The following is a 27,031-nucleotide window of genomic DNA, read 5'->3' on the forward strand; positions in this document are numbered from 1 at the left end:
TAACTTGTTGTAGGTAGCACTTATTTTTGGAGTGGCAGGTTCTATGCGTCGCGCAGAGCTCTACAATGTGACCATAGACGATATAGAAGATTCTGGAAGCGTTGTGTCATTCAAAATCAAAGATTCGGATTCACATACAACAAGAGTGGCTAGAATAACAGATGAAGGAGAGGAATCACTGAACTATGCAAACTATTATAGAAAATATGCTGCTTTACGTCCTGAACATACAATTCACCGTCGCTTTTTTATAAATTACAAAGATGGAAAATGTTCTACTCTCGCTGTTGGTATCAATGCGTTTGGAAAAGTTCCTTTTGTGGTTGCTAAATTTTTAAACCTACCAAATCCCGAGGCCTACAATGGCTATTGCTTTCAAAGAACATGCAAATCTTTGAGTACAAGCGAGCTAAGACCACGTCTTAGTTCTTTCTCAAGTGTGTTTGGTATGCACGAATAAAAATCTGTTAGGTATATTGTTGCTTTCTTCACTTTCGATATTGTTGAATCATAGTTTTAATTATTTGCTTTTATATGAATTGTATGTTCTTAATTGAAGTTTTTTTTTCGAACATGTAGTAGTTTCTAGAATTTTAGTTGTTTATTAGAAAAAATTTTACGTATTTTGTTTTCACTATTGAAATATTGTTGACTGTAAAGATGATTTATTTATATGTGAGTTTGTAATTTGACAATTACGAATATGAAACCATCAAATATAATAAATATTTCTTTTAGCTAATAATTGTGCCATTTCTTTTTGTTGATATCACTGTAGTTGTTCAAATATTTCATTGTAAAATCTGAAAAGTGAATTAATAAATTAAGGGATTTATCGTTTTGTGTAGTAGATTCTGGAATACTTGTTATTTGTTTATTTGAGAGATTTTATGTATTTTGTTTTCACTATTTGAATATTGTTGACTGTAAAGATGTTTTGTTATATGTGAATTTGTAAATAACCTGAAACGCTCATTCTGTAGTTCACTGTAGTTGTTCGTAGATTTCATTGTGAAACCTGTATTGTGAATTAATAAATAAAGAGATATAACACTCATCTCTCAATTTAATTAAGTAATATGTGACCTATGACAAAATGATGGAGAGGCATGTGTGTTAGAACAAGTTTACATGTTTGGAAATCATTGTCTCTAATTTTTTCACACCTAATATCAATATCGAAACCTTAAGTTGTTATTATGTTCCTAATTAATTTTATTACAGGTTCCCTGGAAAAAGATACTCCCATTGAAGAGTCTGACTTCTTGAGAAATATAAAATCCCGAGATTGCTATGAAAAAGAATACAGATGTTTCTCTGCATGGTGCATCGAGAACAACCATGAAAAAATCACAGAAAACGTGGTTCTATCTTATTTCAAAGAAAAATCGAAGACCCTGAAATCAACCAGTCTGAATACGAAATATTGCATATTGAAGACAATGTTGTCTGCCATGAACAATATCGACATCACCAAATACAGTTATCTATTGGATTTTATTAAAGAGTCGAAAAGAGGCCAAGTATTTGTTAGAAGAACAGAAATTCTGTCGAGGGATCAGTTGAATGTTTTCATAAGGGATGCTCCTGATAAAGTTTATCTGATGGCGAAGGTAAGCAACCATAAAAGTATATTTTGTCGGCAGATGCATGCTACTATATATACTACAGCTATTTTAGCAGTTACGTTCATATTGTCAATGATATTTAATGAGTCCAGTTTGAGAAACTAGGGAACGTAGATTAGATTTAGAAATACTGATAAATTTAAGAGGTCTTCAATTGAATCACAACTTTATCAAACCAAATATTTGTTTGAGAAATACTGAAAATGTTTTAATACCCAAGCCTTATTTTTTCCGTTTACTCATTTTTGTTATTCCGTTTCTTGTTTGTAGGTGGCGCTTATTTTCGGAGTTGCTGGCTCTATGCGCCCCACAGATCTAACTGCTCTCACCATAGATGACATCGAAGATTTAGGAAGCTACATATCTTTAACAATCAACGATCCAGATTCACAAACACCTAGAATGACAAGGATTATAAACGAGGGAGAAGAATCACTGAATTATGCAAATTACTACAGAAAATATGCGGCACTACGTCCTTCACGTACCAATCACCGACGTTTCTTCATAAATTACAAGGATGGAAAATGTTCTACTCTTGCTGTTGGTCATAACACATTTGGAAGGGTACCTTTTGTGGTTGCCAAGTTCTTGAACTTACCAAACCCTGCAGCTTACAACGGCCATTGCTTCAAGAGAACATCCAAATCTTTGAGTACCAGCATGGGTAGACCAACTCTTAATTCATTTTCGAGTGTGTTTGGTATGCGCCAATAAAGTGGTGTTATGTTGGTACAATCATTCGTTTTGATATTATTGAATGCTAGTTTTAATTTTTTTCTTGATTAATTGAGTTTTATTGCCTTTTTAGAAAAAAGCAGAACCTACGTGTGCCACTTATTTTGAAAACCCATTTACAACGAAGTCATGAATATTTCGGACCGAAATTGTACAATGTACTGCCTCTATCATTGAGATATATAAACACAAAAAACAGAAAAAATAAAAATATTATTTCACAATATGTTAGACGAAATTTCACCAAGTTTCTGAATGTAATGTCATAGGTGTTTATCACTGTTTTTCTCCTTCCTGGACTCCTTTGTGAGTTAATTATTCGGTTTGATAATTGTTGAGTTGTCTTATATGCAGTTGGGATGTTCGGTAACTGTGAGACTTTGTGTGGCATACAAGCGCTAAGCTTAGGTTACATAGGGTCTCAAGATCAAATACCTTTATAATTGTATATATATATGTATTTCCGAATAAATATTATTATTATTATTATTATTATCTGTTTATCAGCTTTCACAAATGTGATTTATTTGATCACATGATTGGAAACTAGTTAAGTTATATGTACATATATTAAATTAATTAATTAATTAACGACATCTGTAAAAATAACAAATAAAGAGATATTTCTTAAGCACTACATTCTTCCTCTTGAATTTATTTTTGAAATTACCAAATCCTGCAGCTTACAATGGTCATTGCTTCAAGAGAATATTCAAATTAGGTTACAGGTTCAATGGAAAAAATTATCCAATTCAGGAGTCTACCAATATGTATGAAAAAGAGCTCAGCTTTGTGCTCACTATTACAATATTTTAGGTTTCACCGGTTTCACAAAAGTGATGATTTTATTCGAACATTCAGTAGATATGCCTTCAAAGGAATTTGGTTTTTCATTTTTTTGAAGGAACAACTTTTATTTTGAATACACATATTGAGACTCCTTATCTGTGAAGATCATAAATGAGGAGTTTCGTCAGAAATGTACCTTTTTATCACAATTAACAATTCTAATGATTTTTTTGTATTTATTTCAATGTAGAAATGAGCATTTATTATAACTATAGCTAACTGATGTGTGATATACCAATTAGTTTGATTCAACTCGAATTTTAATGTTGTAAATATATAAGGTTTAACTAATTTCATCAACCTCTTATTCTCCAAAGTTCTAATCCATTACTAAAATTTTATTGCAGGTGCCATAGAAGAACATGATCCTATTATTGGAGAATCTGACTTCCTAAGAAATTTAAAGTCCAGAGATCTTTATGAAAAAGAATATAGATGTTTCTCTACATGGTGCATCGAGAACAAGCATGAAAAAATCACAGAAAACGTGGTCCTAACATATTTTCAAGAAAAATCGAAGAGTTTCAAATCAAACAGTCTGATCAAGAAATTCTGCATACTAAAGACGATGTTGTCTGCAATGAACAACATCGACATCGGCAAATACAATTATCTGTTGGAGTTTATGAAAGAGTCTAAAAGAGGTCTCGTTGTTCCTAAAAGAACAGAAATTTTCACTAGGGAACAACTGAATTTGTTCATACGAGATGCTCCTGATAAAGTTTATTTGATGACAAAGGTAAGCAAATATAAGATTGGTCATCCTTTTTTTTTTTGCATTCAGAGCTTCAAGATATTACTGATGATTAAGAAAACCACACTAGCAGAATCTAGGCTAAACGTTAACCAAAGAGAAATGTGGTGTTCACATGGATCTTTTGTTCTTAACCCTACCTATTCATAAAGGGTGTTTTTTTTAGAGCTATAGAACTTTAAATTGCAATAAAACAACGATGAATTATTCGATTGACATGAATTTCATTTATCCGCAAGATAATCTTGTGGCATTACATTTTAAATATGATTTCTGGCATATGACCGCCACAGCTGGCTCGGATGTAGTCCAATCTGGACGTCCAATTTTCGATGACTTTATCCAACATTTGTGGCCGTATATAGGCAATAACACGGCAAATGTTGTCTTCCAAATGGTCAAGGGTTTGTGGCTTATCCGCATAGACCAATGACTTTACATATCCCCACAGAAAGTAGTCTAGCGGTGTGAAATCACAAGATCTTGGAGGCCAATTCACAGGTCCAAAACGTGAAATTAGGCGGACACCAAACGTGTCTTCCAATAAATCGATTGTGGCACGAGCTGTGTGACATGTTGCGCCGTCTTGTTGGAACCACAGCTCCTGGAAATCATGGTTTTTATATCCAGGAATTAAAAAGTTAGTAATCATGGCTCTATACCGATCACCAATGACTGTAACGTTCTGGTCATTATCGTTTTTGAAGAAGTACGGACCAATGATTCCACCAGCCCATAAAGCGCACCAAACAGTCAGTTTTTCTGGATGTAACGGTGTTTCGACATACACTTGAGGATTAGCTTCACTCCAAATGCGGCAGTTTTGTTTGTTGGACGTAGCCATTCAACCAGAAGTGCGCTTCATCGCTAAACAAAATAAAATGGACGTAGTGCGCGATACGTATTCCGCACAGAACCATTATTTTCGAAATAAAATTGCACTATTTGCAAGCGTTGTTCAGGCGTGAGTTTATTCATAATTAATTGTCAAACCAAACTGAGAATAAATCACTTGACAGCTGTTAAATCGGTCGCCATCTTGAATAGTAATGCCAACTCAAAGTTATATACCTCGAAAAAAACACCCGTTACAAGCCCAAAGAGGCTGTTGATACTATTAACTTAACCGACAACATCCTTTGGCGCCTTTGCTGTTATCATGACTATCGAGGACTAACTTTGCCTTTGTAAGTGATTCTTAGACCAGTATTTAGGTGTTTCTACCTCCGTAATCTGCAAACTTAAACTGTTAACTTTTAGCGTAGATGCTGCTAGTCCAATATCCTTATTGACTATTTTCATCAAAGTGTGGTCCTTCATCATAAGCCCATAATCGTTTTATTTTCAGGTGGTGCTAATCTTCGGAATTGCAGGCTTCATGCGCCCCATAGAACTAACTGCTCTTACCATAGACGATATCGATGATTTAGGAAGTTTTGTGTCAATAAAAATCAATGATCCAGATTCACATACATCAAGAATGATTAGGATCATGAGCGAGGGGGAAGAATCATTGAATTATGCAAACTACTACAGAAAATATGCTTCTCTACGTCCTCCTCAAACAAGCCACCGTCGCTTCTTCATAAATTACAAAGATGGAAAATGTTCTACTCTCGCTGTTGGTGTCAATTCGTATGGTAGGGTACCTATCGTAGTTGCCGATTTTTTGAAACTACCAAATCCTGCAGCTTATAATGGTCATTGTTTCAGAAGAACATGTAAATCTTTGAATCCGAATGCGACAAATCAATCTGCTAATTCTTTCTCTAGTGTCTTTGGTATGCACTGGTAAAGTGGCGTTATATTCAAGTTTTGTTCGTTTTTAATATAATTTGTTTCTTAATTTTGCCTATAATGTTAATAGGAGGTTGGGTCTTAATCTATGTATCCGGTTCCACCAGTTATATTTGGTGGATCTATCAGTCTATTTATTCGTTTGTTGGAGACACAAAAACACCCTGTACAAAGTATTGCTGTATTTTTTGGTTGTATTTGAGATTGTACACATAACTTTATTCAATAATTCTTGTACCAAATGTTCTTGCAAAATAAATGTTAACGCATTATATCTTAATATACAGGGTGGCCATTTGAAAACGAAACAGACAAGATGACAGACGAAATAAAGTTTATCGATAGAAATGCTCGGACAGATCGATTTCTGTTTCGAGGGGGACAACTTAAGATGTAGGTTACGGACGCATAGCGCTTCAACCCTTGCTGCTACAACCCCCACCCCCAATTTTTGAATAGGGAAGATGGGGTGAGTGATACCTCAATTCAAAGGTATTTTTATACTGATTTCAGCACAGTAATTGTTTTTTTATTTTATGCATTAGTTCTCGAAATATTCATGCGTTAGTTAGTTAGGAAGGAAGCCACAGTCATGGTTGTTTTGAAGCTCAAAATGTCGATTTTTCACAAAACACTACTAGTGCCATGAAAACACCACTTCATTTTCAAATACTTAGTTAAGAATATTTCGAGAACTAATGCATAAAATGAAAAAACAATTACTGTGCTGAAATCAGTATAAAAATACCTTTCAAATGAGGTATCACTCACCCCATCTTCCCTATTCAAAATTTGGGGGTGAGGGTTGTAGTAGCAAGGGTTGAAGCGCTATGCGTCCGTAACCTACATCTTAAGTTGTCCCCCTCGAAACAGAAATCGACCTATCCGAGCATTTCTATCGAAAAACTTCATTTCGTCTGTAATCTCGTCTGTTTCGTTTTCAAATGGCCACCCTGTATAAAAATGTTATGCTTAAAGTTAAATAATATTACATTTCATTCTGACTTATCTCTTTGTCTCAAATCAAAATACAATTATCAAACCATACGATAGTCTTGATAGTTTTATTTCATTTAATTCTATTAATCATAACAATTTGTTGATATTGAGATCTTATTGTCCTTCTAATCTAATCCATAATATTGATCGTTTCATATCTGAAAGTCATATTTCATAGTGTTTTCTTTATTATGGACCAAAATAATGCTTTCGAATACTTTCTTAATATAAAGATAATTAATTTTAATTTCTTTCAGTTCCTACCTATGCTTGCTCTGTATGTGGTAGAACCTATAAACTTCAAAGATCATTGTGGAGACATCGCAAATATGAATGTCAAAAAGAACCATGTTTTAGTTGCGAACTATGCTCTTACAAGTCAAAGCACAAATCTAATATTACCATGCATATAAATAAGAAACATCCTCAAATGAAATAATATAATAAAACATCATCAAAACGACTTTTTCTATTATTTATAAGTTCAAAAACCCGTGTTTGTTTCAATATATTCGGTGCTTTCACATAATATAGTTCAAATCACAAGGTAAGGACCTTTGAAATCAGGAGACCAATTTGGAATACGACTATACCTACGCCAACGTCTCGTTTATACTATATTCAGATTCTATCAAGACCACAGAGAAAACAAAAAATAAATACAGGTATAAGTTGAAGTAACAAATAGAATAGGTATGTATAAATCAAAGATATCAGTCAAAGTTTAAAATATTTGCTAATCACGTTTTTTTAGTCAAAAAAGACTATATGTTTGTCTACAGAGAATATTGGAAGTTAACAGTAACACTTTGTTAAAATCTATGTAATTTACTCCGTTGTTGATAACTGACGATTTTTTGTTTTAGATGCCTCCTATAAGTGTGGAGTTTGTGGAAAATCATACAAAGTATCCAGATCGTTACGGAGACACCAAAAGTACGAATGTCAAAAAGAACCCTGTTTCAGCTGCGAACTATGCCCCTACAAATCAAAACGAAAACATAATATCACTTCACATATGAAAAATAAGCATATACTAAAGTGAATTAACATAATAAACAAAGAAAAGCCTTTTCTTTATTATTTATAAGTGTACCTATATTAAATTCTGAAGCTCAAAAACCTTTGTAAGTCTCCATGATTATTTCAGTTCTTTTATATTGATATTGTGACAACTTTGAATTGTATCATTTTGTTGCTATTTTCATTATTGTTTGGCTTTATTCCTCTACAATATCTTACTCAGTCTTATGTAAAAAAAGAAGAAATTTGTTTGTTGTTATCTTCTACTCTGATGTTTTTTGCTGACGACTATTTGTTTTAGATTCCTGCTACAATTGTGGAGTTTGTGGTAGATCGTACAAAGTTGCTCGATCCTTGTGGAGGCACCAAAAATACGAATGTCAAAAAGAGCCTTGTTTCAGCTGTTCAGTATGCTCTTACAAAGCAAAGCACAAGTCTAGCATCATGAAACATATGAGTAACATGCATTATGATGCGTATTTGCACATGTTAGTTGAATAGAAATTCTGTCTAAACAAAATTTGTAGGATTATGATTATGCTGTGATCGCAGTTCTTTGAAATTATTTATTTGACAAGGCGATACAGATTGGGTATTGCTATTTTTTAATTCGGTTAACAATAAAAAAATTCTTATTCAAATTCTAATCATTGTTTGGAAAGACAAGATCTTCAGTGAAAATTAGATATGCATGTCAAATATCTTTGACATTTTTGCATTGTTGCGCGTGTCTCTAAGGTTCACTTATACACTTCAATCATAGTATAACATTTATGTGATCTGGACATTTTCCCTAAGATAAAGTCATTTTATTCTTCAAATAAACTATAATGACTCAATAAGAGCTAGAAGTCGCTGAAATTTAGTAGTGTTTTTTTCCTACTGTTTAGTATGTTAATTTCTCGATGTATAATTCAATATTATAGCTTATTTTGTTCACCGTGATATAATGTGATGAATTAACTTTATATACATGTCTCTTTTGGCTCAAAAAGAAATTCTATTAATATTCAATGTTTGTTACATATTTGTTCTTTATTGAAATAATTTTTTCAATTTATTTTGGAATGTCATTCTTATACACTTAAAAAATAAAAATGAAATATTCTATTGTCTAATTAATGAAACGATTTAACATCCTTTGACAAGAAACAACTTACAGGGATTACTATAATTGTTGATTGTACCAGATTTTATTTTGTAGATAGTATTGATTAGACAGTTTAAACTAAATATTTTCTGCTCAGCTATACTTTTCAACATTATCAATTATCTATAATTATTCCTGACTTCACGTCAGTGCATTTTATTCTTTTTTAAGGAATTGAAAATATCCACATTTTATGTGTTCAATATTTTTTTGTGCACATAAAATGAATAATTCGAGAGCGATAAGAATCATTTCAACGGTCACTATGCAGCTACAATAATTTATAAAGATTTGCGATGGAATTTCTACCAAATATTCCAATATGTTTAGTATGAATTGAACATATTGGAATATTTTTTTGCAGAGATGAAATTTTTTTTATAAGGTGAATCAATTTTCATTATTAATTGAATTGTTGAATCACTTTGATTCGTGTATTAAGGAATACTTAATTCAGAATATATTTCTATTTTGTTTTCAGGGTGAATAAGCTTTAAGAGTTGTTGAAGAATTGATGTTCATTTTTATAAAATGCGTTGAAATTTAACTTAGATGTTTTTTTTATTTTAGTAGCAAAGGTAGACAAGCTGCGCCAAAAATTCATTAATATAAATAAACAAATTGAATGAACCTTTCTATAGTGACAAACTTTCACCAGTGTAATATTTACTCATCCATGTTTGTCTCATCCGTTTTCTAACTGCTATAATATGATTCTACAAAAAGATTTAATACTTAAAAAATTAATGTTATCGTATATAATAAATGAAAAATTTGAACTCAATAATTAAAAAATTTCCATTTCAGAATTCAAATGTGATGCATGCCACAAATCGTATCATCTGTCTAGATCCTTGCAGTTGCATAAGCAAAAAGATTGTGGTAAATCAGGAAGGTTCCCTTGTCCAAACTGTCCAAAATCCTTCAAAAGAAGGACACATTTGAAAGGGCATCTCTGCCGAATTCACTCTGTATATTGGGACATGGCAGATTTATAGTGCAGGATCCAAAATGTTTGGTGATCTATCTGAGGAGAACAGAGATATCGAAACTACAATTTTGTTGCAGAGATAAAGAAATATATTTTCATGAAGTATTATAATTCTTATTGATTTCATTGTTAATTGAATTTATTAGTTTATTGAGAAATAATAATTTCAAAATAAATTTTTATTTTGTATTCAAGGTGAATGAGCTTTAAGCATTGTTGAAGACTTGTAATTTATTGTTATGAAATTGATTGAAATTTAACTGTAGTTTTCTTATTTTGGTAGAAAAACTAATATAGCTGCACTAAAGATTCATCAATACAAATAAAAAAATTGAATGAAACTATCTATTCTATTCCAAAACAGAGACAAATTTCACCAGTTTTAATAATGCAATTTGTCACCGAAAATTTAAAATTTTTAAAGTCGTTGACGCACTAATGTGGGAAAGAATTAAGGTAGATTAAGAATGGTGTTTTGTTTTTCTAAATCATACAAATGAATACGTGCTTGAATATCTATCACTGTCGATCAATTTTATTTTGCATATCCAAATTTCCAAACTTTTAATTGTAAAAACATAATTTATTCTCATTACAGTCGATTCATGGAGTTTCTATAAAATAAGGTTTGGTCAATTTTTGCTAGATCAAGAGATTCGCAGTTCTTGGTAGGTTGAACGGCACAAGTTTATATTTTGATTTATTCAAAATCAAAAGCTAATCAAGTAGACTAGAAGTGATTAAGGCGTATTAAATTTTCTTCGATATAGAATGTTTATTCTTACTATTATTTATGTATTCAATTCGAATATTAAAGTTTTGAACCGATAAAATTTGCAATTTGATGGTTAACCGTCTATTTTCATTTTTCCCAAGAAATCTATTGAAATTTTGCATTTCAGATTTTGTATGTGATGCTTGTAACAGATCCTATCGACACCTTTCATCTTTAAAACTACACCAACGTAAGGATTGTGGAAAATCGGGAAGATTTCCATGTCCAGGATGTCCAAAGTCCTTCAAGAGAAAATACCATTTAGAGAAACATATGGGCAGGATACATGGATATTTTGGAAAATTATTGCCTGAGCTGGAATCAGACCCATGATTCGGATAAAACCTACATTTATTTATTTTCAATTCCATTATTTATTCTTGTTGTGATATTTGATGTTTCTTCAATTTCTGAAATAAAGCAACTTTGTAAGAATTTTCTTATCTTTTGGAAAAGTAATTTGTTCAATTTGATCATGCTAAATAATCGATTTTTGAAGAGAGCATATTCTTGGAGAAAGGCTATTTTCTTTTTATACGTTTGAGGACGTTTTTCCTCAATTTCTGCTTTCAAACGATTCAATAACGTTTTTTAATATTCACTGTTGTCGGTTTCATTTTTGTCAAGATAGCCAATGAACAATACATCATGCAGGTCCCAAAATACGGATGGCATAACCTTGCCAGCTGATGTTTCAGATGTTGGTCGCCCTAACTATATGAAACCATATTATAAAATTAGCACTGTTTCTTCCATATAGTTGATAGCTAATAGAGTAATGAGTAGAATTAATTCTGGATACACTCAAAGATATGTAGTTAGATAAAATTATAGTAGTTACCAGTACTTTATATGTACGTACACCCCTATTAGGGATCTTTCGGAATGTGTATATCTTTTTGATTTAGTGCTTAGTGAAAACTTTAATTCTTCAAATTTCAACACATTTTAATCTAACTTATCTTTTCAGAATTCAAGTGTGACACATGTGACAAGTCATACAGAATACTATCTTCCTTGAAAATGCATAAAAAAAAGGATTGTGGCAAAATGGGTCAGCACCCATGTCCTTTCTGTCCAAAGGCATTCAAAAGAAGACACGACTTGACAAAGCATTGCAGGAGGAGGCATTTGAAAATGGAAGAGTGATTATCATTCAAAGCATGAGGACCCAACTTTTATCTCATGTAGTTTTTCAAATTTTTTGTTGACAAAAATTCTTAATTGTACTGAATTAAATAATAATTTCCAAGTGAACAGTTGTTTTGTTGGTATTTTGATAGCATATGACGTGACAATGAACAGCTAATTTTAAAACTCTGAAAGTATTAATCTATTAGACTGTGTGTGAAAGCCAAATCTCTAGTATTTGATTGCCTGATGATTTATAAACTTTTGGCATCTATCAATTTATGGACCTTATTGATCTATCATCTAGTTTAGATTTATATCGATGAAAATACAATATCGTCCATCCAAGTCAACTAAAATAAAAACAACCATATTTTGTGTTATAAAATGAGGAGTTACTTCAAAATGGTTTGTGATATTCTTTACATTGCTTGTACAAACTTCACTTTAACGTAATTGCATATTTCCTACTGTAAATATGTATATTTTGTTTTTGTTTTTTTTTTTTCGTTATTAACATGATTATTATTTCAGATGATTATCGACGTCACCACTGTAACTGTGGAAAAAGCTACAAGAACCCAGAAAGTTTATCTAGGCATAGAAGGCAATGCGGAAGAGAGAAAAAGTACATTTGTCCCTACTGTGGTCTGAAGGGTCACAGAATGGATAATCTAAGACGTCATATTAACGTCAAACATAGTGGTATGATTTGTGAGCTTTCTCAGACTTCGTGGACCCACAAGTTGAATAACCAAGAGGATGACTCTTACTGAATCACCTGGTATAAGGCCTTAATAACTATTTGAATCTGATTGATGTAACTTTACATTTAATTGAAAGTGATATATACGAAAAAGTTGAATGTACAAAAGATATAAATCCAATGAGTCTGGATCATAGACAGAAATAAGTCTGCTCTGGAAACTTTAAAGATCACAGAGTAATTATTAGTCTTTGATAGAGACATACTAAGTCGAGACAAGGAAACAAAATGAGTGCTTTCTATTACGTTTATGGTCTGATAGTTGATAATAAATTTCTATGGCAGCAAATGTTCAAGTATGAAGTATAGTTACATTTAGCGTGGGTTTTGATTTACACTTTATTTTGTGGAAAATGAACAATTGTAATTTTTTAATTCACATATTGACACAAAAACAAATATTACTTATTATTATTACTTATAAATCGATGTTTTTTTCCAATCAGAAAAATAATATTGTCCTCAAATTGAATAATTTGTTCTTTCCCTTTATTTCTTTTTTTTTTATTTTTTATTTCTTTTTGAATTGTCTATCATATCTACAGCCTGAAGAATTGTAAAATGAATATTTTTTTTTTAACTTTTTTTCAGCAGTCAATTTTTGTTTACTTAGGTACCTAAAGCATATTTATATCCTTCTATTTATTAATATTATATTATATTCAAAAATGGGTTTTAAATTTAGTGATATTGATACGTTAGTTCAAACAGGATATTCGAAAGGGTTAATTTCTAGCGTTATATTCAACAAAATTAAATTTTTCAATGAAAAATTATTGAACTATCCATATAAAATAATGATATCAAGGTTAAATATCGATTACGGTTTTTTCATCGAATGGGCAGATACTTTTATGACACGTTTTTGAAGTGAAGTGAAAATTATGTTAGGCCATAGTAGTTCAATTTCTTATGTTCTGACAATCATTAGATATATAAAATTGTATAATAGTTTATTCTTATTTTCATCTTTATCTTGGGTTTAATATAATACAGATTTTATCGAACTATTACTTTTGTATGGAATATATTTTTGAAATTTTGAGATATTTTACTAATTTTATGGACATCCTTCAAGATAAGCCATTACCAGATTCAGGTATCGACCACCTACCCAGTTTCGGCTGAAATATTTCGTTACAACACATATTAAACCGAATTATTCATTCAAAAAATGCAGTTTTTTGGATTCTACAGCTATAATTAATTCATATATAGCAACCAGAGCACTGCAGTCGTGCAGATACGATTGTTATTATTCCAAAAATCCTGATGAGGCATTACCAATACAAATTTATCGTTCACAGTAATAAATGTACCAAATGATCCTAACCCCATTTTTCAGTATTCTAACATATTTCATTTTCAGAAACTTTTCGATGCGATTACTGTCACAAAATATTCTATCAGCCCAACAGCCTTCAATTGCATAAATATATGGATTGTAAAGTTAGGAACACAATTCTAGGTTGTAAACATGGATGTGGATATTCAAGTACACGGAAGTATCATTTGGAGAGACACTACAGAAATAAACATAAAAACTAAATAAAGTTTTATATTATATTTGTTTTTGGTAACTTCTTCATTTTCATGATGATAAAATAAATTAATGTGTCCATGACTATTATTTAGAATTCACATTATTCTCTATTGAATAATCGTTCAACATTTTATGTGAACCACCTGTGTACTGTCCCATCGAACTTCCATGGTGACAGTGCTTATTCTATGAGATGTCACAAAATAATTTACAGTGTTGCCATTATAATCATTTTGGATTGTATCAATCGTGTTAGAATAACATTTATTGATTCACTCAAGATCAGAACCTATCAATCTGCAAACTCACAGAATATTTTTTCATTTATTTTCTCATGGCAGAAAACATTTTGAGAATCTTGGCAGCTTTTGAACGTGAATTTTTTGTTAGAATATAGTCTTTTGGTCTAATAGATAATTGAAGTTGATAAAATAAAAAGACTATAATTTCAAGTCGAACCTAGAAGCATCTGAATATCGTAGGCACACCTGGTAAGTTTCTTCATTTGTGTTGTCTGACGAAAGATCCAAACATCATTTTGACTGTTGTCAATGTCTATTTACCAAAATAGAAATCACAGAAATCTTTTGACTCACCTGTATTTCTACTTTCAGGAAAAGTTCCTCTTCAATGTTATATTTGTGGAAAAAGCTACAAACATAGTTCATCATTGTACCGTCACATCCATTTTGAGTGCAACAAACCGCCTGGATTCAAATGTCCTTTAGAAAGTTGTAGTTATATAACTAAACGAAAAAGTAGCCTCAAAACTCATTATCTAGCCAAACATGCCAAGGTTCAAAAAAGGAACAATGAAATTTTTTTTTCTTGAATCGATATTATTAGTCAATAAGTTCTTTGGTTGTTCAAATCTGTGTTATTTTCGATTTCTTGAGAATTATCTACAGGGTATTTCAAGAATCAAGGGGCATATTTATCATGTCAAGAAAATTTGTGGAGCAAAAAAATATGACCCTCTAGATCGTTACTTTCACTTGGCATGTAAAAACGATAAAAAGTGTTTAAAAGTTGATCGTAATATCTTGAAAACTGAGGAAGTTATGAAGACAAAAATTAAAAATTCTGAAATGTTAATGCTCTGTAGATCGATAACGATGCGTTTGAGATATATTTTCAGGGAAAAAAAAGTCTCATCTGACCTGAAAAATTTGATAAATGTTCTTGAAACCATGTATATATATTTTTTTTTTCAATAATTCCTGTAATTTGAGAATACGTTATTTTGGAATGTTGTTTGGAAGTTGGGAGGAATATTAAATATGAGTTTTCGAATTTGTTTTTTTATTGCCTTTCCAGTGCCCTATTTTTAAATTTCTACTGATTTCTTGTAATTTTTATGGCTTTTGGAACCACGCTAGGAAGGAAGTGAAGTAATACCTTATACATAATCTTTACTAGACAATTTTTTTTCCCTTGAATCAAATAGGTTCAATATTCTCAGTTATACACAAAAAATAACAGATATAACAATATTTAATTTCGAAAATTTAATAAACTTAAACTTCAAAAAATGGTATGGTGGCAATCTAATAACTCCATGTCCAGCATTTTGTAAAACCAGATCTATATGGTACTTTTTGAAATTTGGATCGTAAGGAAATTTTAGACCTAAAAATACGTGAATAAAAGTTTTTGAATAACACAAGACTAAGATTTAAGATTGCACTGCGCTCTAATGGTCTATTGTGCCCCCCTTCAGAGCTATTCCGCTATTTCGTGATATAGAGCTCACCTTCAAATTCCAGAGTTCTTATGAACACCAGTATCTGGTATGACTTCAAGGATTTAGCGTTGGCTAGTGATGGCGAGGCATTCCGTCACCAGGAGATTCAGAGTTTCTTCCTCCTCCCCACAGAATCTGCACTCGTCGTTTTCAGCTAGAGCTGCTTTTTGAGGCAACAATTCTTTGTGAGGATGTGTAGTATACTCTTGCAAAGATCCAGATACATCTTAGGTTTCGCAATATCAAAAAAACTTGTTGGAATGATCCAACCCAGGAAGATTCTGCTAGAATGTTTTTCTTTCGGTTTTTCTACTCCTGAATGTTTTCTGGAGAAGGAACAAATCCTAAAGAAATACTCAAATTGAATAATGAATCATTTTTGCAATTTCTTGGATCAAATCCAATAACACAAACAGAACTAATGACGTGTCCAGTACCAACTTGAATTCTGTAAATCGAAATATTATTGAATGAGCCATCACCAACTTAATTTTTATTTTCCATAGATACTCGAGATGTCAAATATTCCTCAACGGATTATTCAACGTAATTTTTCCTATTCTAGCTGGATCCTCATTCAAATGTACCACTTGTAATAAAAAGTACAAGCGAAAAGCACACCTTCGACGTCACAAGAAGTATGAATGTAACAGAAAAGCAACCTTTCAGTGTCAGTACTGCGATTCTATGTTCAACAGAACTGATGTGTTGGGAAGACACCAAAGACTCAAGCACTTCAAAATTTGATTTTTGAGTTATTTTACTCATTCAGTTGAAGTTTTGATTATTTTTTCGAGAATTCAGATTATGTTTTTGTTACAATTATGTTTATGTTCTTTCATTTTATTTTTGTTAGAACAAATTTTCAATAAAATAGTTCCTGGAATTTTCTATTTTTAAATCATGATATCAATATTTATTCGATATTTTGCTGATTACATATCATGCAAATTTTTAAAAAAACTCTGAACAATCTAATAAAATTAACTCACAGTATTTTTTTCAAATATACATGTGTAGGTTTACACCACGTCTTGGTGAACTATTATAAGAAACATCATTGGAAAAAAAATAAGTCAGAAAATGGTGGTAATCCCTCTTAATCCTTTAATTTTCTGACTTCGAATTAAACGTTAACACCATGCAATCCAGAGTAAAATACGGGGTGCAGGTCTGATCAGTGGTGGGAATTTATACTCTTCACTATTTCAGCCTTCCTCTCGATGAGTATTCTCGATTGCATGGTTTCTTTTTTTGATTCTCATCATACAAAAAGTAGTAAGTGCACACAAATATATTTTCTTCAAACCAAGTAAGTCAAACGGAATTCATACTAAAGGTTGTCATTTGCAGGAAGCGATACGATGTCTGCTACATCAGCTGAATACGCTGCATCTTCTCCTTTCCCTCAAGATATGGAGGTTGAACCTGCATCATTGGAACCTGTCGAGGAACCTGTACATTTAAAGTTGGAAATAGAGGAAGCAGAAGCTCACACTACAGCCTCTGGTTATGAAGGACCCTGTGAGCATACACCAAGGGTGAGCTTTCATTTCATCCCATCTTCTTTCTCTTGGTCAATCCAAAGCTAAATAATCTCCTTCTTTGTTGATCTCTGGCAAAGTTGATTATATCCCAAAACATAATTCATTTCTTCTCCAGAATCTCCTCGAACTCCTCAATGCTAGTAATGAAGGCAGAGCTATATTGGCTGAGCAACGAACGAAGGGATGTCTTTCGCAAAATGCTAGGACCATACTTACAAAACTTATAATTCAAGAAGAATTAAAAGAAGATGTGAATAGACGTATACCAGGAGAGAGACTACAATTCCTCTCCTATGAAATAAAAAACCTATTCCCTAGGGAATATGCAACAACCTATTATGTACCATATCAGTTATCCTCCATTGGCTCGAAACAATCTGCCAAGGGTAAACTGACCTACTATTTGCACAATTTGAGGAGGAGGAGTAGGATATACAAGAGTAAAGGTTACGTAGCAACTAGATCAACAGCCACCTGTCCAAATCTTCCAACTGGTGAAGTGAAAGAACAGTTGCAGTGGCTTAGAATTTACTCTGATCCATGGGTTACTGTTGAAGAATATTGGAAAATCACCAGAAATGCCAGAATGAATATTTTGTCCAAGGATGGATTGACGATATATGAATATTTTTCCATGTTGCCATGCTTACAGCAACAAAGTGGCTGCTTGCTGGTAAGATGAAGAATAATTTAAATTAATCGGAATGGTTGAAATGTTTCTTGTTCAATAATACTTCAAATATGAGAGGTCTACTATACAGGGTGTTTCCTAAACATGCGGCAAAAATTCAGGGGGTTGTTCCTTGGACTATTTTAAGCATGTTTTGTCCTTGGATGATTTTTGAAAAACCTCTTTGTTTCGAAGATACAGGGCGAACAACATTTTTCATATTTTTAAAATTAATAATAGTTTAAATAAAAATGCGTACCGCACTGTGTTTACTAAGTAGGTACAATTTATTTTTAAATTTGTTTAACAACATTCCAATTACTAAAAACGGCCAGTTTTTTGACTAAAAATTGATAAGTGCAGATGGTAAAGGAATACAGATTAAACACGGTTTTCATTTGAATTCGTTTTGTGATGTATTAGCAATTAACATTTTATCTTTGACTATTATGAATCGCTATACAAACACCGAGATGACTGACATGAATTTCATTTATGGCCTGCTCGTTCCCCGGACTTAAACCCCTTAGATTATTTCCTATGGGGCCATCTAAAATCATTAGTTTATACCACTCCAGTAGAAAATGTGGAAGACTTGCGAAATCGGATCATTGCTGGGTGTAACTTAATAAGAAATGATCCTGGTGTTTTTGAAAGGGTTCGGCAGTCAATGAGGAGATGATTGGATGCTTGTATGCTGGCTAGAGGTGGTCATTTTCAACAGTTTTTGTAGGTTGAGTTGAATTTTCATGTAATTTTTCATAATAAAATGTTATTATCTGAAATTTTGTTTCCCCTATATCTTCGAAACAAATAGGTTTTTCAAAAATCATCAAAGGACAAAATATTCTCAGAATAGTCCAAGGAACAACCCCCTGAATTTTTGCCGCATGTTTAGGAAACACCCTGTATATTGCCATTAAATTTTATGAATACAGCATGTTTTAGAATTCAGGAAATGAACATTTATGGTGAATCCCTCAAATGAAATGCAGAATATCTTTTTATGAATTTATCAGCCTTAATTTTCATGATATAGTGTTAAAGTACCGTCCTCTAATGAAATTAAGAGATGATGGATTGAATATCTACCATAAATGTTTCTCTGTTTCTCTTTCCTCAAATTATATATATAATCAAGCAGTGAATTTTTTACAGCTCTTAAAAGATTTCGATCACCTGTATGGGAATGTGACAGGCAATCTATCTGCTAATTTTCCTCTGCTCAAAAAGAGGTTGTTAGAAGTGGTGAGAAACAAAGCTAAAACTACTACTGTCTGTTCTTCGAATCTATTATTGACACAATTGTTGAGATTAGCTGAATGTGAGTACCTACAACAGTGGACTAATTCATAAAAATTTTCTGAGCATTTGGGCGTTCAAACGGCTTGGATGGTCATAATCTCTTATTGTTTTTTTCTAGCTGGCGAAGAGCAGATGAACTTAGCCCTTTTCTTGGGCTTAACATTATTATTGCACAAGCAGAAGGGGAAGAAGAGTGATTCATCTGGAATAGATGCAGGAGAGAGCTTTATAACTCACATAAGATCCACTGCAGAAATTGAAGAAACGATCAAGAGACGTCGAGAACAAATGATAAGTTTAAAAAAGCCCTTACAGCCATTTATAATAATGGTGGGAAATGAGCTCAACAACATCCACAGTTATTATGTAACTGTGGATCAATATTTTTACAAATGTCCTAATATTATGGAAACTGTGGATACTTGTTTTAAAATCATTCATGTGCTCAATATTGAATATCCTAGTGAATGCAAAGCCGTCTGGATGTTTATTCAGTTAGGTTTTTACCAAATGAAAACGGCATTTGACTGCCACTTCATTTCAGTCACCACACTCTTATCGGAACTGGGAGTAGAGGAACATACTCAAGAATAATGCCTGTTTGTAATGTAAATCTTTTTTGGGTTTATGTTTTTTATAGATACAATAATTTGGTATTATTTAGAAGAAAATTAATCCACAGCATTATTTGTTTTATTATATGGTAAGAATATAACCATCGTCCGTCAATACATGTACTTGTAATTTATTTATAAATAAATATTTTATAAAAGTGATATTTTTTTATTCAAACTCGACTGAATATTTTTTCATTGCGGTTCAAATCGTCGTCATGAACTAACAAAATGAGAATATTATAATAAATTTGTATTTATTGTTTCGTGGTACAATCAAACCAAATTTGTACAAAGACTTCCAGCATAATAAAGTCAAAACTTAATTATCACTGATCATTTGAACCCAAAGAAGAGATTTGGAATGCAACATGTCATATTTTTCCCTTTGCTCTTCACATAGAGGCTTCTAGTTCATAATCGAACAGCTGTAAGCTCAAATCACAACTTGAAACATCCAATAAATGCTCTTTTATCCATTTGTGTTATCTATTTGAACCCCATGTATTATTCTATGACAGTTGTCAAAGACTTTTACACCATTTCACAATTTAATTCATAGATCTCTCCATAATATATATTATCCTTTTAGGAAAAGTCCTACTGCAATGTCGGAACTGTGGCAAAAGCTACAAACATAGTTCATCTTTATACCGTCACATCCAGTTTGAGTGCAACAAGCCACCTGGATTCAAATGTCCTTTGGAAAGTTGCAGTTATATAACCAAACATAAAAGTAGTCTCAAAGGTCACTACTTTACTAGACATGCTAAGATTCAAAATAAGAACAATCAGATTTTTTTTTCTTGAGTCATTTGAGTTGTTTGATCAATGGAATCAATTTCTTCTGATTTTGTCAGAATGATAGAGGGTAATTCAAAGAAGATTAATCATTAGGAGTTTACAAAGAATAGATTTCAGTTGGATAGTTATTAAGACAATAAAATCTGTAAATTCAGAATACATCAGATTTTTTGGGAATTAAACATTGATTTCGATGTTGTTTTTTCATTGCTTTCCAGATCATAAATATTTGATCATAGTCCTGATTATTTTTGCTCAAATTTATTTCTGATTTGTTGAATTAATCCATTTTGGAACTTTACTATGTAAAGTATCTCGATATCTTTACATATTCTTCCTTAGATAGAAGTTCTAGTGGGTTCACTACCTGAAACGTAAAAACGCGTAAAAATTGACCAAACAAATTTGAACTTTTGCTGACAAAGCCAGAATTGAGGACCAGGAAGGTGTTGCTGTGTGTTTGGTGAGATTGACAGGGTGAAATCGATCACCAGGTATAAACCATCCCAAAAGGATCAAACTGAAAGCAATTATGTAACTAGGGATTCTCGGCTTGGCTTGATTTTCAAGTTACTTGGCTTGAGCTTGACTTGATTTCAAGTCAAGCAGTTAGACAAGTAAAGGGTGTTTTTTTTAGAGCTATAGAAATTTAAATTGCAATAAAACAACGATGGATTATTCGATTGACATGAATTTTATTTATCCGCAAGATAATCTTGTGGCATTACATTTTAAATATGATTTCTGACATATGACCGCCACGGCTGGCTCGGATGTAGTCCAATCTGGACGTCCAATTTTCGATGACTTTTTCCAACATTTGTGGCCGTATATCGGCAATAACACGGCGAATGTTTTCTTCCAAATGGTCAAGGGTTTGTGGCTTATCCGCATAGACCAATGACTTTACATAGCCCCACAGAAAGTAGTCTAGCGGTGTTAAATCACAAGATCTTGGAGGCCAATTCACAGGTCCAAAACGTGAAAAAAAGGCGGTCACCAAACGTGTCTTTCAATAAATCGATTGTGGCCCGAGCTGTGGACATGTTGCGCCGTCTTGTTGGAACCACAGCTCCTGGACATCATGATTGTTCAATTCAGGAATGAAAAAGTTAGTAATCATGGCTCTATACCGATCACCATTGACTGTAACGTTCTGGCCATCATCGTTTTTGAAGAAGTACGGACCAATGATTCCACCAGCCCATAAAGCGCACCAAACAGTCAGTTTTTCTGGATGTAACGGTGTTTCGACATACACTTGAGGATTAGCTTCACTCCAAATGCGGCAGTTTTGTTTGTTGACGCAGCCATTCAACCAGAAGTGCGGCTCATCGCTAAACAAAATAAAATGGACGTAGTGCACGATACGTATTACGCACAGAACCATTATTTTCGAAATAAAATTGCACTATTTGCAAGCGTTGTTCAGGCTTGAATCTATTCATGATGAATTGCCAAACCAAACTGAGAATAAATCACTTGACAGCTATTAAATCGGTCGCCGTCTTGAACAGTAATGCCAACTGAAAGTTATATACCTCGAAAAAAAACACCCGTTACTTGGCTTGACTTGACTTGACTTGACTTGACTTGACTTGGCTTGACTTGATTTCAAGTCGAGCAGTTAGACAACTACTTGACTGATCAGCATGTAATAACAATCAGAATATAAAAGTCAAAATTTCATGCATAGAAGTTAAGATACTTGCACCATTTTGATATTTCATATTTCAGTTGGGCTCTTATTCACTTGTAAGAATTGTAATAAAAGATACAGACGTAGAGGAGACCTTTGTCGACACGTGAAGCATGAATGCATAGAAAAAAGGACCTTCCAGTGTCAATACTGTGATTGCAAGTATGTCAGAAAAGATGCGTTACAAAGGCACCAACGAAGCAAGCACTTTGAAATTTGAGATTTTATTTTTTCCAATTTGTAAATTTCAAATGTAACTTTTATTGTTGTTGGTACAATTCAGGTAATGTTTGTAAAGTAATATTGTTCGTATTATACTTTGGCTGGTTTTCGTTGGTTCGATTTTGAACAAAAGACCATGTTAAAAAAAGATTTCTGTTTGTGGGACATTTACTCTCATAATACAAACATCATTCTCATCCATGTTCACATAACCATAACAAATTAAATAAAGTATTTATTATTTTATAATTGTATTTTTGATCCTCTTCTTCAAAAATGAAAAAAAAATCTTGTAGAATATCAACTGGAGATGAACTCTAAGTTAGATTATTTTGCGCCGAAAGGCACAAGGCTTCTTTTTGGTAGATATGTTAGTTTAACGTATTTCGCATTTATTTTGCCAGAGTTGTTTCTGACCTGATTTATTTTCAGATCAATTGTTGGTAAGAAAAACAAGTCCACTCTCCAACTCTTTGCAGAATGCACCTGGTCATTCCTTGGAGAGAAATTGTGCACAAACAATAAATGATTTTGATATATCAGGTATATAATATACACTGCGCAAAAAAATTAACGCATATTATGGAAATCTCAAATTTATTCTACAACTGAAGGTGTTCTCAATGATAATTATTTTTATCAGAATTATGCATGCATATGTTATCCACTTTCAACGTTTTTCTTCAATACAAATATTTTTTCCCAGCAGGAATAAAAAAGATGAGATTATCAGATTTTGAATGTATTGGCTCGATTGTGAAATCAGTTGTTCTCTATCAATTCTAGTGATCAATAGTTTTTCTTTCGTTTGATTTAACTACACTCGATCGCTATGCAACGCGAAACACGCAATTTGACCCAAGAAGAATGTGCCCAAGCGGTAGTTTTGCGAGAAGAAGGGTTGACATACACAAGAATTGCAGAAAGGTTTTAGATTCTCCCATACAAGTGTGTCCAGAATGTTGCAGCGATTCAGGGAGACAGGTATGAATGTCCGAAGACCAGGACAGGGTAGACCACGGGTAACAACTGCCATTCAAGAACGTTACTTGAGAGTTTCTTCGTTGAGACAACGGTTTGCAACCGCTCGCCTGCTTCAAAATCAGCTTGAGCAAACTCATGGGGTGCAAATTAGCACTCAGACAATAAGAAATCCCCTCAGAGAATATGATTTAAGGCCTCGTGTCGCGGCAAGAGGCCTAGCTCTTACCCCAGCCCATTGAAGGGCGCGTTTGGATTTTGCGAGAGAGCATATCCATTGGGAAGAGGCATATTGGGAAAGAGTTCTCTTTACAGATGAGTCTAGATTCTGCCTCTACCATTGTGATCGACGTTCCCTTATATACAGACGTCCACATGAAAGATATGCTCAGTGCAATTTCCTGAATAATACTGGTTTCGGGGGAGGATCGATTATGGTATGGGGTGGAATATCTTTGACTGCTCGCACAGACTTAGTGGTCGTTGATAATGGAGCTATGAATGCATTTTTATGGACGATAATGCCAGACCCCATCGTGCGCGCATCGTTCAGGAGTACCTTGAAGAGGTTGAAGTCTCTCGAATGGAATGGCCAGCAAGAAATCCGGATCTCAATCCGATTGAGCAGGTTTGGGACAACCTCAATAGAAGGCTGAGAAGTTCAGAAAATCATCCAGCTACTCTTAATGACTTAGGAATCCAACTCAGAGAAATCTGGGAAGGATTAGATCAGAACATTTTAAGATCCCTCATTTTGAGTATGAACCGTAGTTGCCGAGCTGTAATTAACGCAAAGGGTGGAAATACCAAGTATTAAATCACTTATCAGCATTCCAGTATTTTGAAAATTGTTTTATTTCTCTTCTTCCACATAAGATTCGGTTAAATCCTGAATTTTTCTTCCATTTAATGTGTCTTGTTTCGTTCAAAACCTTCCCGAGAGAACATAAAAAATAAGTTATTAAGTCAATGTAGAGTTGACTTTCATTAAAATTGAGATTTACAGAATGTGCGTAAATTTTTTTGCGCAGTGTATATGATTTCGTAAAATCATTGTGTATTATTTCTAATGATTTTATTTTTTAGGGTCCCAACATTACCAACATGATATATTGAGAACGATGGAATACATCAAGGAACAAAATAATCAAATTTTGAATATCCTGAATAACCAAAGAAAAGATTCTGGCAATAGAAAAACTTTTAGTTTGTTTGATATCCCAGTACAGCTTCCCATATCTTCAGATATAGATTTGCTAACAATGGAGGAATTCTTAAAGTTGGAAAAGAATAGGGACAATATTGTATGGATATTGTGAAGCTATTAGAGATCATTGCTAATTATTTGAACCTTTTTTTCAGATGTTCTATTTGTCATCCCTAGGAGGTGAAGATGTTATTTCCCACACAAATAAATGTCTTCATCGGTTGTTAACAAGAAAGTTCACTTGTAACTTCAGTTTACTTGGAAAACCAGGAAGTAAAAAGGCATTTTGTAATTTGACTTTGAACAAGTGTATATTAGGTATGTTTTAAAAGAGAAAAATCTTATTGATGTATCATTGATTTAATTTTGTAGATGCAGTAACAAGAAATTGGCCTCAGGCAAACGATTTTGATGTGGTAGAGGCCATAAGGGTCTGGCTGAAAGATGCACCTCAAAGATATCGGAATCACCTTTTAAATAAAAGAAATTCAAATCAACCTTGCTAAAAAATTGATCGAAAAAATTTTTGGTAAGAGAAAAATGTAAAGAAGTCTTATATAATCTTTAGGATATGTGGTGAGTGTATATTTTGACAGTTTTTTCTATTATTCATTCGCTCACCTAATGTTAATTTCCAACAACACTATGCAGTGTTTATTTTATTATAATATGAATAAGTATGGAGCTTATGGTATGGTGATGGATCTTGGAAAGCTGTTTGTGAACTTCGATGCTTGCTCGGTCTTCGATGCAACGGACGTTAGGGTCTGCTTCAGGTGTAGTAGTTTTAATCATGTTCAACCCAATTGCTCCCTCAAGATAACTTGTCCAAAGTGTACCGGTGACATCCTTTGAACAAGTGTACAAGTTCCACCCTTAAATGTATAAATTGTAACAATGCTAATTTAACGGATACTTCTCATGCTGTGTGGGACGCTGCAAAATGTCCAATCTATAAGAAGAAATTGAACAACCTTAAGTCCTCTATTTTTGTTACTAAATAACAATTAATGCGGAATGATACTGCGAATTTTGCAGCGGCTCATTCACTTGACATTGAGTGTTTTTATCAGAATGTTAGAGGCCTTAGGTCCAAGACACATGATATTTTTGATTCCATTGTTCAAAGTGAATATGACATAATATGTTTATCGACCGACTGTCCCTATTTGCTATCACTAGTTGATCTTCATGTTCCTAGACTGCCTGTACGCAGCCCAACTACATTTTATCTACCTTTTCCACGCTCTAACGTCCTTCTTTTTTCGCCTCTGTATCGTATATGTCATGACTACATGAGCATCCAGCAAATTGTTGATATTTTTCATTGTAATCAATCTGATATAAGGAGGGCTGTTCTGGAATCAATGCTTCACTGTGGGTAGTTAGGCATGAGCTTTTTTTCTCAATGAGTTTTTTTTTCGCTCAAGCCTGGCTCCATTTGATTTGTTTTGAGTTTTATTATGTTTTATATTTTCAGTATATAACTTTTAAGTTTCATTTCTTGTATAATTGTTTTCCCATTCTGTAATTGGCCTAGGCTGTGGAATGGTGTAATTATTAAATGAATAAATAAATAAAGTAATCCAAGAAAGTATATGAAAATACTGGAATATAGTAGATATTATATTATAAGATGAAAAATGTATCCAAGAAATTATATGAAAATTCTGGAATATAGTAGTATATAGAATACAAAATTTTGTGAAACATTTTAATAAATATAATCTAATATGAAGAGTTTTATTTGTTTTCTCAAATCTCCATAATAGAAGGATTATGTATAACGTTTTATGAACAATCTCAAATACCCTGGCAAAATACTATCAATATTTTGGTAATGTTTGGAGATATTGATGGTTCAAGATTCAATTGAAAATACTAAATAGCAATACTTTCCCAGCTCATATTTGAAGGTTATGGTTTAGTAAAAACTTCACCTTGTTCTCTAAAAAGTCATACATAGGTATATTATGTATTTCCAGTCTGAAGACGTTCATATTTTGAAAAACTTGAAAAAAATGCAAATTAAAATATGTCCGAAAGCTCATTCGATTCGAAATTACAACTTGAAAATTGACAGTTTTTATATAC

At 32.8% G+C, this 27,031-nt stretch overlaps 1 protein-coding gene across 2 annotated transcripts in view; it reads left to right on the forward strand.

Moving 5' to 3' along the window:
- Positions 1–26,675, forward strand: part of LOC123672478 (longitudinals lacking protein, isoforms H/M/V-like) — a 360,352-nt gene extending 333,677 nt beyond the window's left edge. Inside the window, exons 5-8 of one of the 2 annotated variants that reach the window (XM_045606583.1) lie at positions 23,182–23,292; positions 24,817–25,034; positions 25,093–25,255; positions 25,310–26,675. In XM_045606583.1, coding sequence (XP_045462539.1) covers positions 23,182–23,292; positions 24,817–25,034; positions 25,093–25,255; positions 25,310–25,443 — 626 coding nt within the window. In that variant the 3' untranslated portion in view covers positions 25,444–26,675. Of the gene's footprint in view, positions 1–17,241; positions 17,430–17,550; positions 18,109–19,263; positions 19,430–19,528; positions 20,020–23,181; positions 23,293–24,816; positions 25,035–25,092; positions 25,256–25,309 lie in introns of those variants that run through there. The other variant, XM_045606582.1, reaches the window with a different exon arrangement.
- The last annotated feature ends 356 nt before the right edge of the window (positions 26,676–27,031 follow it).

This window comes from Harmonia axyridis, chromosome 2 (genome assembly GCF_914767665.1).
Source record: "Harmonia axyridis chromosome 2, icHarAxyr1.1, whole genome shotgun sequence".
In the NCBI taxonomy this organism is placed as follows: Eukaryota; Metazoa; Arthropoda; class Insecta; order Coleoptera; family Coccinellidae; genus Harmonia; species Harmonia axyridis.